The sequence below is a fragment of the Armigeres subalbatus genome, chromosome 2, assembly GCF_024139115.2.
Source record: "Armigeres subalbatus isolate Guangzhou_Male chromosome 2, GZ_Asu_2, whole genome shotgun sequence".
In the NCBI taxonomy this organism is placed as follows: domain Eukaryota; kingdom Metazoa; phylum Arthropoda; class Insecta; order Diptera; family Culicidae; genus Armigeres; species Armigeres subalbatus.
In genome coordinates, this window is record NC_085140.1 from 463,728,530 (window position 1) to 463,745,417 (window position 16,888).

Consider the following 16,888-nt stretch of genomic DNA (forward strand, 5'->3'; position numbering starts at 1 on the left):
TCAACGATGAATAATAAGTTTTTAACAGCAAATTAATAGTTTCGCTAACAATTGTAAGTGAACAATTCGTATGAGATGAGCAACTTTTTTTTCCAGACTATAAGACATTTTAGAATGCGTTCGGCACCACTTGTCTTTTCATACTCCCTCGATGTCCTCGATTCAACCGAAAAACGGATTGGAAATCACATGTATGCATAACCATAATGAACTAAAATTTTTAATTAATTTCTGCCATTAAGCACATGGTTATAATTCGAGAAAATTTTCAATAGAACGATGGATGGTTCTCTCAACAACTGTTACAACTGGTGATTCATTCGCCTCCTTCACGTACCATCCGCCATCTGCATAGATGGTACGTAACACTTTCCTTTCGTAAACACAAAGTGCGCGTTGGTCCTTAACGAGCATCGTTCAGGTGTTCGTAGAGAACTACCGGTCTAATGAGCGTTTAGTAGATTACGGTTTTCATGAAGTCTGTCCAGCTTTTTGTTTCTCCATAGATATTATAGCACGTAGCTTTGAGGCAATTGAGGTTATCGAGTTTCGAGGTTCGAGCGGGAATGTAGGTAATTGCTATGTATGTACTCGCAGTATCAGAGCAAACAATCTTGGGTAGGTGGATTTGAATTTAGCTCAGCCCTAAGAAACATTTGGTGGTAAATCTCTTCAACTTATACGAAGCATACCTGGCGTGATTTTTTTTTTCGTTCCAACGGGAAATTGTTTTGATTTAATCCTTCTCTCGCTTCTTTTCGTTGGCATTACGTCCCCAATTGGGACATTGCGGCCTCGTAGCTTAAGCACTACCACAGCTGAGAGTTTCCTAAGCCAAACATATTTTTGCATTCGTATATCATGAGGCTAACACGATGATTCTTTCATGCCCAGAGAAGTCGAGACAATTTCCAACCCGGAAATTTCCTATTTCATTCCTAAGTTTCTTAAGAAATTCCTTCGGAAGTTCATTCAGGAATTCCCTCGGAAAATCTCCAGTAACTACTCTGAGAGATGCTATCGGATTTTTTTCAGAATTTCCTCCAGAAACTTCTCCAAAATTTGCTCCAGGAACCCCTCTGCAAATTCCTCCTGGAATTGTTCCGAAAATTCTTCCAGGATTTCTTCCGAAAGTTTGTCCATGATTCCTCCGGAAGTTCCTCTAGAAATTCATCCGGGAGTTCTACTAGGGTGCTTCTAGGAGTTACTCTAGCAATTCTTCCGGCAGTTGCTTTATGAATTCCTCCGAAAGTTTCTCTAGGAATTCCTCCGCAAACTCCTCTAGGAATTCCAGCGGAAGTTCTTCTAAGAACTCCTCCAGAAATCTCTCCGGGAGTTCTACTAGTAATTCCACCAGAAGTTCTTCTAGGAATTCTTCTAGAAATTCCTCTAGGAATTCCTTCAGGAGATTCTCTAGCAATTCCTCTTGCCATTTGGCCGAATGTCGTTTGGCAGAATTCCGTTTGGCCGTACGGGTCATTTGGCCGAATGCCGCTTGGCCGCATTGTTATAAAATTGAAAAAAAGTAATAAGATGTGAGAATTGAGAAGTGAAAATTGTGCTATTATCCCTTATTCCCATCTTTCATCTTCTTTTCTCTTCCTTCTTTCTTCTTTCTCCTTACTTCTTTCCTTATTTTTCCTTCTTCCTTCTTCCTCCTTGCTTCTTCCTTCTCCCTTCTTCCTACTTCCTCCTTCTTTTCTCCTTCTTTCTTCTTCCTTCTTTCTTCTTCTTTCTTCATTCTTTCTTCTTCTCTCTTCCTTCTTCATTCTTCATTATTCCTTCTTTCTCTTCCTTCTTCCTTTCTTCCTTCTTCCTTCCTTCTTCTTCCTTCTTCCCTCCTCCTTCTTCCCTTCTCCTTCTTCCTTCTCCCATCTTCTCTCTTACTTATTCATTCTTTCATCTTTCTTATCCCTTTTTTCTTCTTCCTACTTTTTTTCTTCTTCCTTCTTTATTATTCTTCCACCTTTCTTATCCCTTTTTTCTTCTTCCTTCTTTTCTTCTTCTTTCTTCTTTATTATTCTTTTTTCTTTCTTCCTTCTTCCTTCTTTCTTTTTTTTCCTTTTTCCCTCTATCTTCTTCCTCTTCTTTCTTTCTTCTTCCTTCTTCTGTCTTTCTTCTTCCTCCTTCCTCCTTCCTTCTTCCTTTTTATTTCTTCTTTATTTTTTCTTCCTCCTCCCTTCTTCCTTCTTGCTCTTTCTTCCTTCCTTCTTGCTCTTTCCTTCTTCCTTCCAAGAAAAACTCTTCAGAAATCCCACGGAATTTTTTTGGCTTTTTTATCGTAATGCCGCGGAAAATTATCTCCACGGGAAATTCGTCTAAATTTGCAAACTCTACTGCATTCCCTCAGGACATTAATCTGATATTCTGGGAAAAAATCTCCTTAATTTTCAAGCGATTTTTTCTGAAATTCCAAAGGAAATTCTTTCTAATATCTACGGAAAATTCTTCTGAATCCCCTCGGTTAACTTCTGCACTACTTCTACTTCCTTTTCTTCTCAATTTCCATGGGAAATTCTTCTGAATCCCCAAGGAAAACTTGTCTGCATTTCCACAGGAAATTTTATTCAAATTTTCATGGATAAGAATTCTGAAATTCCACGCAAAATCCTCCCTGAGATTCCATGGGAGAATTCTTCAGAATTTGCTCGGAAAATGTTCCCGAGTTTACACGGGATGTTTTACTGAATTTCCATGGCAAACTCTTCTGGTTTGCAATAAACTCATTTCAATTCGCAAGGTCAGAGTGACGAATTGAAAAGGTATCAAAATACGCATTCGAACGAAAACGGGAATGCGACAAACATTCGAAAGAGTGAAGTTCGAAAAATCGAATGGTTAGAATTGGTTCGAACGAAAACGGGAATGCGAATTAGTGAAACGTTCTCACGTATCCGCTTCGAACGTAAACAAGAATGAGGGTGTATAAAGGTAAAAAAGCACCCTTTCATTTTTTACAGCGACTTGATCTGCATCTGCAATGCCACTAAATGTGAAATCCTGTCACCTGCACCCACAAAAGTTTCCATCAACACTACTTACCAACAGCAACGACAACCCAGATTCCTAAAAATCTAGTAACAACACCGTAATTTCCCAGCCGAATCAACTATACTGCCCGTATACACCATGAAAATTTCCAATTCAAATAATTATAAACAAACTGTTGCTAGAAACTAGGTCAGTCCAGGACTGCACTGATTGTGCATAGCTAGTAAATAATACGAGTATATAACAGCAGCTACATTGCACCCATGAGCAGTTTCCAGTTTCCAATAGTACGAATTGGAATCAAAACAAATCGGATTTTTAAATGATTGTGAATTCCATAAGTAAGAGCAAGACAAGCACATTGTAATCAAAGGCTGATGACATACTGGGAGCGAAGAGAAGCAAAGCGAAGAGGTTGGTGATAAGCAAAGCGAAGTGAAGCAGCGATCAAAGCGAGCTATGACATACTGAAAGCGTTTTTCGGAGTGTTGATCTCGCAACAAACACAAGTGTAAAAACATGGATTTCCTCAGATGTAGAATATTTTGCTTCTCCAAGCATATTTAGCACAAAGAGAAGAGTATTGGGGAGATTTATAGAATGTCGCAATTGAAAACCGATTTTATGATGTGAGCGATAGATTATCACCACATACAAACAGACGTAGGGCGTGGCTATGGTAAAACTTTTTGGGCCATGTTTTACTCCTATTTTACGTTTGCTCCTATGGATGATCCATTAATTAAGTAACGGGAAATTTTCAACACGACCCCCCCCTCTTTTGTATGAAAGATCTGAAATTTTTGCATGGATCGTCACACTTCGCCGACAACACCCCTCCCCCTTCAAGCGTTACGTAATTTATGGATGTTCGTCTTACAACATTCCTCTACACTGAAGTTGATTTCTCGGGAGATACGCACATCATGAAAACAACTTCCACAAAAATCGTTTTGTCTCGGCAACCTTCTTGAAAAACGGCGTAAACAAACGCAAATCCCAAAAATTCGCAGAAAAAAGGGAAACCATTTCCCACCAACGACCGACAAAAAATTTGGACAACAATTTCCTTATCTATCGGATTGTTCCCGAAGTTTTAATATGCGGACATAAGCAAAAATTGCGCAAACCCGATTTTCGTTGAAGTTGAAGGGCTTTTCAAGATACACGGTACGTATCTCCCGCGTAAAAACCGACTCCAGTGTAAAATCAAATATCAAAGCGATTGAACACAACAATTTCATTCGGTTCAAACGCGCATTACAGATGCGTGAAAAATCTATCATTTGGAACTAATCCTAAATACGAGAACGATATTAAAATAACAAGTTCAACATCCATTTGTCTGTGGTAACAGCAAAATACATGTTTTGTGTTTCAAAGTGTTTCTAAATGTAAGGACTGCACCAGAATATTCCCAATTTTAATGAGTACCGCTACTATGAAATACATCATATATATGTAGCTAAAACCATACATTTTTTAATGTTTTCATTAACCAAATTAACAAAATAAACAATGTTGCTTTCCTCTTCCGCAATACTTTCCACCCACAGCCATTTTACACAACTGCGAACGAAGGTAAACTCAAATCAACAAACATACAGAAGAGATCCTTTGCGATCTCGCGCGGCAAAGCACTCTACGATCTGCTTCGCCTCTTTGGCTACCGCTTCTCGCCTCTTCTCATCGCTTCCACTATGACAGGTATAAGCGATTTCCATATATCGCTCATTGAGGTAACTTTCACGCGGACGCTTCCCTCTCAACTCTTCTAATCGCTTCTCTTCTCTCCCAGTATGGCATCAGCCAAAGATTCCAAGGCGGCCGGCAAATGTTAGAGCGAGTAAAAAGAGTGTTCGATTTAATTGAATCACTTGTGCACCCCTAGTTTCTCCCGCTCACTCTCTCGTCTAGGTACACAACTGCCGAGATGTTGATGAAGCTGTTTATGTACATTTTTATAGCACATAGGCAGAAAATAAGTAAACAGTAGGAATAGGATTAGTTGAATAAAGTCGTCGCAGAGGAATCATCTCCTTCGTTAGTTCGTTCCGTAAAATGTTGTTTTTAGTGTTCGTGTGAAATATAGTGATTCCGTGTCCTGTAAATCGCGAGTTTTTCCAAGTGTCCGAAACTATTCTGCGACGAGCGCGAACACTTGTTATACTACAAGGTGGGGAGGGGTAGGTACTACCAAATGTTACGCATAACGCGAATGAAAATTTTTGTTTTTTTTTAATTTGGTTTTTTTATGAATGATTGAAGCAGTTGCTTGATCAAAACAATTAATCCGAAAACACCTAACCATTCAACTGCCCTTCCACGCATAATTATCTCATATTAGTCTCAGAAGATTTTCACTTTTTGTCTCAGAAGCAGAGCTTAAAATATTCATCTTCATGAAGCAACTTCGGTCCGAATTTTGACAAACATCGCATGAATATTCAAAACATAGAATGACATAGTCAGACGACTACTTCACGAACTCATTCATTCGACTGTCACTGAATGTGTTTACTATGTGCAGAAAAAATATAATTAGCGTTATTTATGTTGATGTTTACCGCTGAAAGTGCCTCGCGGATGAAAGTCAGATTCAGTCCTGTGTGATAAATCACTTTACTCATTTGAAACGTATTCAGATTTCAGATAATTTATCAATTTGTAAAATGTGCATAAATATTCAATGACTAATATTCAACTGAATATTGACTGTTCAGAGCCGATTATGAATGTGTCGGAAGTGAACTGACAAATGAAGAAAAATGGACTTCACTAAAAATTTTCGATTATTTTACACTCTGCTCAGAAGGCCATCTTCAGCGTCTCGTACTTGACTCGACGAGTCATACAACAAGACCAAAAAGAACGAACCGAACGATGCGTGCTTGTCCGTACGTCGCTCGACAGCCGGATCGGGCGGATAGAAACATTTGAAAATTGCGTACTCGTACCCCACCCGAAGCGTACTCTTACCCCACTAGTGTAGTGGCACACTCTACTATACATGCGCGGTGGATGTAATGTTTCGTGTTTGTAATGCGTTTCGTGGAACGCTGCATTTTTCAACTTCATTTAACAAATTTATACCAATTTATGTAGCCTTACAAGTATTTTTATAATTTTTTAGGCGAAAATCTATGGGAAAATAGTGTTATTGCCATATCAATAATTAATTAACAAAAAATTCAAAAAAATCGGATAGGAAATGTACAACTTATTGGCATCAAAAGTATTTCATTTTTTCGCGAAGCGCTATTTTTTCTGATTTTTGAATTGTATTCCTATATCCATATAAAAAACAAAGACGTATTCTACGTCAATATAAAAGTAACAAAAGTGTGGTAAGTAAAATAAGAAAATATCACCGCAAATATGGCTTGATATCACAGATGTCATTATCAACAAAAGAATAAAAAGTTTGACGTGGTAGATTTTTCAGAAATGCCAAATGACATAAAAACGAATGGATAAAATTGGTGTTTTATTGAATTTATATATTACCATCAGTTCTCTCAGCTTTGGAATGCATTTATGTGTGAACAAAACATAATATATCAGTTATTGTTAATAAATATTTTCATGAAAGCATTTGAAAAATAATTCAAATTATATCAGCTTACCTGGAAAGTTATTTTCTCCTGTTCGAACTGCTCCATTGTCTCTTTTTCAATCATAATTTGCTTCAATGATTGATCTACGGAATCCATCCATCGGCTCATCTCATTAAACTTTTCATGATAAGCATCCCATTGCGCTGGAATCTTGTTTAGAATGTTTTTTACATTATCAATTCTTTTACACATTTCAATCCAAGTGTTGTTTGCTATCTGGTACTGTTGGCATAAGGCACGATCATTGGAAAATTGATCCGCATGAACATAGCTTATTTTTTCCAAAGCTGCCAGCACTCTTTCAACGTTTTGGAGATCGTTGACTTTGAAAAAATCTTCATTTCGTTGCACAATACTTTCGTAATTTTCATTACAGTTGTACGCTTGCTCTTCACTGTTCAACTCTTTTTCTATTTGGCTTATGTGACTGTAAAACATAATTTCATTCATACGGAATTCAAGTTTCATGAGATGTTGAGGAACATTTGATATTACTTCACTCCAATGCTTTTGAAGTGATTCGATGTTTAAAATCATCATTTTCTGTTCATTTGGCGGCAAATATTTGAGAAGCTCTTCGGTGTTTGATTCCAAGGCACTGATGGTACTTTGATCAGCATTTTTGAAAAAGTCAAGCTGTGTTCGCACATCGCTTTGTTTCTCTAGCGGCATAGTTGCATTAAGCCATGATTCTGCTTGACGTAAGTAATTTTCAACAGTTCTTTGACTAGAGTTGAATTTTTCCCATGCTTTCAAGTTTTCTTGAAGTTTATATTCCCAGTCATTAGCGTTATTTATGACATACGCGAACCTTTCGTTTAGTTGCTTCATTTTATTGGATAAGTCGTTCATATTCACGCTATTATCAGCATTGGTTAATTTAAGAAGATTGTGAAAAACATTGTTTTTGCTTTCTAGCATTGATTTATAATATAATGTTCGGTTGAAGAAATTTTTATGTTTCGTCAGATTCAATATAGATTGCTGAGATTCATTATTGAATGCATATGATATGAGAAGGTTTTCGGCTTCATCTAACCATTCTGAAATTTCCTTCCGACCGGACTCCAATGCCTCTTGCTGAGTTAATAGCTGATGAAAAAGATGTAGCTTAATAGGAATCTGCGCTCGAATACAAACTAGCGCTTCTTTATCTCTTTTCATAAGAGTCATCATCTTATCAACTTCATCTCTCGAATATTCTTTTATCAGAACTTGGAAGCTTCTACTGACGGATTTAAATAACTCTTCTTTGGATTCCATTTCACATGCAATTTTCTTCACCTCCGCTTCAGATTGTTTAATTTCATTTATGTTTTTCAGATTATTCATTGATAATATTATTTCAGCATTTCGTATCCAATCACTTAAAAGAGCGGCATCTGTCTTGAACTTTTGTCTATGTTGTAAAACATCTCCAACGTGAAGGTATTGCTTCGAATATTGAAATATTTTATCCCAATGACGTAAAAGTTGTTTGTAGGTATTTTCAATCTTATTTGCGGTGTCATAATCACATGTAGACTTCAGTATATTGTAAGTGTCTGCCAACAAGCTGATCTTTTCTTTATACGTTGCTAAATTTTGGAAAAATTCTATTTTTTCATCTTCACTTCCATTTAGCGCAATCTGAGCAGCTTCTATCCATTTTTCTAGTTCATCTGATAGATTCCTCCAGCGCTTCCAATGCGATAATACGTCTTCAAGCATAGTTTCAGTACATATCAAGCGTGATGAAATATTTTTCCACCTATCTTCAATTTCACGTAGGAAAGTGTCGATATTGTACTCTTCCTTCTTGACAATATTTCCATCTACTTTATACTCTTCGATAACCTGCCTCATATCGATAAGGGCTTTTTCGAACTCTTGCATGATCTGGTTTCTTGTAACAAAATTTCTCAGTTGCTCAAGAGATTGTTTGACGGTGTTTTCATTACTGTATTTTACACTGTTTATTTTATTTTCTAGCAAATTTAGGAAAGCAATCAGACAACATTTGTGTTCAAGAAATTTCAACTTTATTCGTCGTTGTTTCGCATTGGTGTCGATATCAAATAAGCGTTTTTCTATATTTGCGAGTTGATTTTCTGGAACTTTCAGAGCTATGCTAGACACTTTCAAATCGTTAAATGTTCCATATACTTCTGGATAAGCAGCAAAAAACTGTTTGTGTGCCTCCAACTTTTTGCTGATAAGCGAGGCAGTTTCTTCGTTCATATTACTTGGAATGTCACTGTCGATTAACAGTTTTTCTCCATTACTTAACCACAGACCAATAACAGCAAACTGTTCTGGAAGAGAGCAATCCAAAAACCATAACCACTGCTGCAAATGAACCTCTAATCGCTGCCAGAAATCATTCAGATCTTGTACTTCTGGTGTTAATTTTCCAGCATGAATATTTTTTACCTTCTTATAAAGATTATGTTTTTCCAATTTTTCAAGATTAAGTTTTTCATACAACTCATACTTATTGGGATAGTTTCCATTCAAATTGTCATAGTAACAAACTATAGATTGAAGCCAGTTCAATAAGCCAAACAGTTCTTGTTCACTTTCACTTTTTGAATTGATGTTCTGTAATTATAAAAGGATAGGATATTGTGGTTAAAATGTATACTACTTTCTTCCTATATGAATCTCACCTTGACATCTGGATATTTGTGCAAAAATTGTGCAACGTACGTCATAATACTTTTTTCGTCTGGACAGTTAACATCTACATCTTCGGCATCCAAAAGTTTTGCTATTCCTAGCTCCGTTTCTGCCACATTGAATGCTGTATCTAAACGATGACGATTATTGCATCGTTTCATATCTGCAATATTGATCACATTTGTTTTAATTGCGTCAATCAGCGTCAAAAATGCATATCCATCTCTCCAGCTTGCGCCAAAATCTTTAATGTCCAATCCTGATTGTCTGAAACACAGAAGAATCGGTTAGTGTAAATTGTGAATATATTGAATAAGTTGTCATACTTCGGAAGCGCATTATTCACCCAACCTAGGAGGGTTTTCCTAGGGCCTTGTTTCAGCATTTCTTGTGACGTTTTATTTGAAGCAGAATCTTGAAGCAGAGGTTTAATTGGGCTCTGAATACATGATGTTGAAAGGCTATCCAAGCTGCTTACGGATCCGCTGAGATTTGCATTCAAGTAATGTAAAATACGACTATTTTCTTCTATTTGGAAGTATAATATTATTGTCCAAATAAGGCCCAATACCACAGCAGGACGGCCATCAACTATATCTGATGGATTGATATTTACTAATTTTATCCTTTTACTTGTAAGGAACTGGAGAGCCGTATTTACATTACTCAAATAATGAGGCCGTCGCAATACTTTGCCTTTTTCCACAGGTAAACGCTGGCCAGAAAGCAGTTCAAGCAAGGCCAACAATTTTGTTCCATCTTTCAGGTCTTGAATCAGATCAACAATTTTTAAAGGTGGATTTCGCTAAAATATTGAGAAACGTTAATTAGACAAAGCTTAACGAAAAATAGATGAATAATAATATAAGTGTTCAAAATTTTTAGTCTACCATTTCGAATGTATGTGTTCAAACATGAATGCTACAAAATTCGTTCAAACAAACTGCTACAAAAAAGTGAAAAATGTCCAAATTGTCCTTATCTTTCACACATCCGTTCAGACACACACATACTCACACGCACAGACACACAGACACACAGACACCCAGGACCACGCACACACAGACACAAAGAACCACGCACATACACACCCAACCTGTGACTGTTTGATTTTTAAGAATCTCTAAAATCTCATGCAATATTTGTATAAAAATCTAGCATTTTCGCAGCTTTTATACAGGTAGGTTCTTATTCAAAATTGTTGAAAAATTTAACAATTACCGGGTGAACTGACACCCAGAACCACGCACACACATACAATCATCAACAACCACGCACACACAGACACCATCAACCAAGCGCACACAGACACCAAGAACCACGCAGACACCAGCAACCACGCACACAGAGTAGAGTAGATCCGAGTGACGCCGACTCGAAACGACGAGTGGGCTAAAGGCTAGGCTGTCTTCCGTCCCCTAAACCGAGGCGGGCCTTGCAGTACGCTGTACAATCCTGCCACCAAGCTTTGCCTTGGTGAGTAGGCTCAGATGACCTTTGCTGACATGCGTTGATCTGGCTCTGAACACGTAAATGTTAACCCTTGCATGGCCTCCCTGCATGCCGTAAAGGTAACTATGGGATCATTAAAGGCGACTACTCCAGTAGGATTCGAAGGCAGTTACAAGGGTGAGGGAGGGGTGGGAATTATAATAAGTGAAGCAAAACATAATTCTTTTGACGATGCGTTAGGCATGGAAGTGGTTTGGCGAGGTCTACTTCCCGGGAGGCGGAGAGCGCAGTGACGGAGGCTGCAACTAGCAATACCAGAGTCTCCCCAGCAGTGATGGGGTTTAGCCCTATCAGCACGCTCGGCGGGCCAGTACCCGGGATGCGAGTGGTCGCCGAGCAACTCGATGATATCATCAAGTTCAAAAGCGCATGGCAGAACATTAGTAAGGAACTGAAACAGGTCCTTTAGATGCTGCGCCAGGCTGTTCGAGTCGCAACGCAGGATGCGTTTATCAGGATGGTGGTGGGAGAAGGTATACAAGATACTCAAACCGATGCCTTCTCCTTCCTTGCAGGAACAACTATGGTCCAAAAGGCGATTGATTTCGATGAGCTGTGAAAACAAAACTATCGTACTTGCATACAAGTCGAAAAAACTGATTCGGATAGGCGGCCTCGACCAAGGGTGTTGGATAAAACGAGTTGTTCTCGCTAATATAATGTTGGGGACCATATTTTTTTTCACACAGCTGTGCAAAACAAGTTGAAATGCATCATGAGAACCGGTGCCCCCCGCAATTGGGGCTTATCAAGGTGTCGGGTGACGGCGCCGAGATGAAGTAGTTAGGGGCGCAAGTGACCCTCCACTGCAAGAAACTGGACGAGGTTACGAACGCGGACGACGTTCTGCCGTCCAGTGCGGCACAGAGGTCGAGAATACCTCTGTACGCCAAAGAGGTGGTCCTTTTAACACGCAGGTAACTTTCCTTCCTAATTCAAAACATGTACTGCTATACGTTGTACAAATCAACAACGAGAATACCTCTGTACGCCAAAGAGGTGGTCCTTTTAACACGCAGGTAACTTTCCTTCCTAATTCAAAACATGTACTGCTATACGTTGTAAAAATCAACAACTCTCTCTCTCTCTCTCTCTCTCTCTCTCTCTCTCTCTCTCTCTCTCTCTCTCTCTCTCTCTCTCTCTCTCTCTCTCTCTCTCTCTCTCTCTCTCTCTCTCTCTCTCTCTCTCTCTCTCTCTCTCTCTCTCTCTCTCTCTCTCTCTCTCTCTCTCTCTCTCTCTCTCTCTCTCTCTCTCTCTCTCTCTCTCTCTCTCTCTCTCTCTCTCTCTCTCTCTCTCTCTCTCTCTCTCTCTCTCTCTCTCTCTCTCTCTCTCTCTCTCTCTCTCTCTCTCTCTCTCTCTCTCTCTCTCTCTCTCTCTCTCTCTCTCTCTCTCTCTCTCTCTCTCTCTCTCTCTTTGTCTCAGGACCAATCACTTCAACATAGGTTGACCAGATCGTTTCAGCACAGAAGGCGAGAGGCGCTAGTGCCAAGAGAGGCGCTAGTGTTCAATCGCTTTGACATTTGATTAGTGTATATGCTGCTGAATGTTTTCTGTGTTGATGACGATGATGATGATGATTGATATAGATGTATGCGTTAGGAGCAAACGTCAAATGTGAAATAATCATGGCCGACCGTGTTTCTCGCGATTCTGATAACAGATGGCAGTAGTGTTTTCTGAAAAGCGAATGACGATAATTTTTCGAACAGTTTGTATGAAGAGTTACGTCTGTTTGTCTGTGGTTTCAAGGAAAAAACGAGGCAAATCCATTTGCGAAACAGGGCATATAAAATTTTCGGGGATTTTTTCAAGGTCTCCCAATTTAATCTGTTTATATTGTTTAGCTAACTCCACACCACTTTTTTGCGCGCAAAATTTGAACTAACTTTTTGCAGTTTTCACTATGGGTGTAAGCCGAAGGGGGTAGCTGGAGTAGTAAATATGAATCATTGTGAAACCGCACAGCAACTATAATGGAAGTCTACAGCAAAAACGTTGTGCGATGTCGCGAAAATTGCAGAGCCGTATCGAGTTCTCCCTGATAACGGGAACTGGGTGACAGATAGAACGGGTTTGGCTGCAATACAAGTTATGGGCAAATTTCCAATTCAAGAAGTGGTCGAGAGTTCATGCGAAAGCTTCCTGATTGCCTTCATTGCTACGCACATTCAAGGAAGTGGAGCATTTCAGTCAGATATTGGATCAGTTAACCGATAAGCTGATCGGACGAAGACCGTTAGTCATAGGAGGTGACTTCAATGCCTGGGCAGTGGAATGGGGCAGTCGAGTGACCAACACAAGAGGATATATCCTGCAGGAAGCTCTAGCGATGTACGATTGTGTAATGAAGGCCTGGTTAGCACATTTCGGAGAGATGGGAGGGTGACATCGCGTTCTGCAGTCCTTCGTTGACGGCAAGTATGGACTGGAGAGTTAGCGAGGAGTACACTCACAGCGACCACCAGGCGATTCGCTACCGCATTTGCCAACAAAACCCTGGTACAACACGAAGAAGGATAACCAGTGAACGGAGGTGGAAAACGAAAGCCTCCAAAGAAGACCTATTCGTTGAGGCACTTTGACCGGACAGCAGTACCGAGATCATTGATGCGGCCGAGTTAACAAGCAAGACGGCGTTCCGGGAAGCTAGGATCGCATTGAATCGGGCTATCCAACTTAGCAAGTCAGACTGCTACAAGGAGCTGTGCCGAGAAGCAGACGCCAACCCCTGGGAGGCCTCAAGAGGAGTTTGCAGAAACTTCGAAAGTCGATGCTGGACGTCAAGCTGGAAAGGGCGGTCGGGACTTTGTGTAAACCCGTGAAATCGGTGGAGTCGAGGTCTACCCAGACTGAGGCCCAAGGATTCGCGGACTCGGGCAAGGTCGAATCGACCGAAGGCGTGCCAGCGAAGACGGTGGTACCAAAGTCTACTTAGACTGAGGATCAAGTATTTGCGGGTACGTCGGGGGTGACTGCTCCAACGGAGCAGACACAAAAACGGGGGAGACAGTCTCCAGGGGATGAGCTCCCTGGGGGCCGCTCCAAAACGCGGAGGGTTACTACCCCGAACAAGGATAGTGGGGCTGGGAAGCTGAACCCCAGTCAGGTACCTCCAAAACCGGGGGAGGAAGGACCTGGAAAGGTCCGTCCACTTAGGAAAGACGGTGGTAAGGGGTTACGGCAGGCTGAAAGTTCTCAGCTACACCAGACCAGGGAAATAGAGGGGGATGACGCCTCCTGGACCCTGATCAAGAACAAGAGGAAACCGAAGATGTCAAGGGCCGAAAAGAAGGCCCAGGCGAATGAGGGTAGCAAGAAGTCTAGGGTAGGCACCAATCGCTGCAGGGGCGATGCCCTAGTCATCACGGCGGACGAGGCTAAGTACTCGGACGTTTCGAAGGCGATGAGGAGTGACGTCAAGCTCGGTGAACTCGGCGCCGACGTACGTCGAATAAGACGTACCCGGATGGGCGAGATGATCCTCGAGCTGAAGCTGGGCGTCTCACAAAAGGGCGCCGCCTACAAGAAGTTGGCAGAGGAAGTTCTAGGCGAGACGGTCAAGGTGAGGGCACTCACTACGGAGGTGAATCTAAGGGTTAAACACCTGGACGAGATCACTGAAGTCGAAGAGCTCGTCACGGCACTGCGGCGACAGTGTGAAGTGGAGACGCCCACCGCAGCCGTTCGGCTACGGAAAGGTCCGGCAGGGACGCAGGTAGCATTGGTTCGGCTATCTGCAGCGGACGCCTCCAAGGTAGTCAAGTTAGGGAGCGTCAAGGTGGGATGGTCGGTATGCCCTGTGGGCATATACGAGCAACCCGAAGTTTGCTTCAAGTGCCTGGAACCGGGGCACAAGCAATGGGAGTGCAAAGGCCCTGACAGAAGCAATCTCTGCCGACGCTGCGGATTGGAGGGACATAAGGCACAATGCTGCACGAACCCTCTCAATTGTTTGATTTGTTCCAGCAAAGCTGTGAACAGCAAGCACCCCATGGGGGGTTCGATGTGCCCGGCGTTTAAGCGTGCTGCAAAATCACAGTGCAGGTAACGCAGCTGGCTTGCTCGGCCTCGCCCGAGTGTTTGGTGTGCGCAGGTTTAGAGGAAACGGCGGAACACGTGTTGTTCGTGTGCTCACGTTTTCGCGCAATTCGTATCCACATGCTTGCCACATGTGGTCTGGACACTACCCCGGACAACCTAGTTCGGAGGATGTGTAAAGATGAAGTTGGCTGGAACGCCGTTTTATCGGCTATCGCCCAAATCGTCTCGGAGCTACACAGAAGGTGGCCCGTGGACTCAAGGATGGCTAGTTCAGGCGCAAATAAGAGGTGGTCCAAGGGATCGGAGTCGGCTTCATGGGTCATACCGGTGGTCATGCTCTGTGGTCGAACTCGATCCTTTTATCGAACAAGTGGCCGCGCGAAGAACAACATGGTATCGTCGCTTTCACGGCGTCGGTCAACCGGGCGGGTTCCGAGCCCGAGAACGGAAAGGTGTCCTCGTAAAGGCTGGGGCAGGCGTAGGCACCGCGTCGGCAAGTCCCTCTGTGTGCTGGCGAATAGGCCCTATCACAAAAAGGTCAATTTGGGGTGCACGCGGCATCATCATTCTTGATACCAGTCGTGCAGAGGGAAGCAGGCGCAAAGTCGACCCTTCCCACCTTCCGAGGACATAGGGCGTGGTAAGGCCACCTGAAAAGCCGGCAACGCGCTGGCACGATACCATGGTGTTCTTCTAAAAACGCGAGTTGCGATGTTCGGTGCTGCAAGGACACGCAGCTAACCTCGAGGGTGCGTTGTGCACTGGCCCCCCTTTGAAGCATTACTTTCTGGCAAGGATGTTATCGATCATTTAGTAATCTGCCTTCGATCATTTAGTACTTTGTCAATAACTCATTCCAGAGGCTGAATTTCAAAATGTGTTGTATGGTGGACTTATAGTGCGAAGGTTTTTCTACAATTGTCCTGAACAGGTCGATGTTCGAATTCCACTGCTAAAGGAGTTACGGTGCTAGTTGCTATACTTATACTAAATGATAACAAAATATGCAATCCTTTAGTCTAAGTTACTGCTACTAGCGCTATAGCTCCGTTATTAGTGAAATTCAAACAACGAACTGTTAGGCAGAGCTGTAGATAAACCTTCGCACTAGAAGTCCACCATACAACACATTTTAAAATTTAGCCTCTGGAATAAGTTATTGAAAATCTACTACATGATCGAAGGCAGATTCCTAAATGATCGATAACATCCTTGCTTTCTGGTTGTACCGAAGGGACTATGGGCTTGGCGGCAATGGAAACGGTTTAGCGGGTCGGGGATGTAGTCCTGCCTCCCTCGGTGATCCCTAACCCCGCACTTCCTGGTCAAATCAGGATGTCTATTGAGCAGATTTCTCCTCCATTGCTTAGGAAGAAAAAAAAACACACACACATACAAATACACACGCACACACACACACACGAGTGAAGAATTACCATAAAGAAATTTAAATGTTATAATAAATAACTCAATATAAGCAATACAAAGTATAAATCTTTTCCGCAAAAAATCAATAAAAATTTAACAAAAATACCACTAAAATAGAAAAAAATCCATCAAATTAAATTGGGTACATTTTCCAAAAATAATATACGCTTTTAAAGAAGATAAAAAAAATGTTAGGTTTTATTGCTTAAAATTTTTTTAATTTTTTTCCTGTTTTGCTTTCTAATGTTTTTCTGTGAAATTGTGGAAATAAATTCTATTGCTAAATTTAATTCATTTGTAGAAGTTTGGTATTTTTGTTTTTCGATCGATCATTATGATTTCTTCATGGACAATTCTTCTTTTAAAACTGCATTTTTTACGTTAAAAATGTCAAATAAATATTTGGTTTTTGGAAAGTTTTATATGAACCGGTGAAAGTGGTACATGTTACATTGAGTAAATTTTACAGGAGACGCATTTTTCCAAAAACCTCAAAATTAAAATTCGAATTTGCAAAATTTCTGCAATTCAACTGTGCCAACGTATTATGACTGATGTGCCTAAAGGCAGTAATGAGAAATATTAGAAGTTTCTTGACAAATTTCAAGTTTGTTGGAACAAAATGCACATATACCACTATT

At 41.0% G+C, this 16,888-nt stretch overlaps 1 protein-coding gene across 3 annotated transcripts in view; it reads right to left on the reverse strand.

Annotated features, from left to right (window-relative positions):
* LOC134213892 (muscle-specific protein 300 kDa) overlaps window positions 1-16,888 on the reverse strand; it is a 154,947-nt gene that overhangs the window by 68,572 nt on the left and 69,487 nt on the right. For all 3 annotated transcript variants that reach the window (XM_062693354.1, XM_062693353.1, XM_062693355.1), the window contains exons 4-6: window positions 9,593-10,071; window positions 9,257-9,533; window positions 6,618-9,188 (exon numbers count right to left, since the gene is read on the reverse strand). In XM_062693354.1, the coding sequence (XP_062549338.1) occupies window positions 6,618-9,188; window positions 9,257-9,533; window positions 9,593-10,071 (3,327 nt within the window). The remainder of the gene's footprint in view (window positions 1-6,617; window positions 9,189-9,256; window positions 9,534-9,592; window positions 10,072-16,888) is intronic.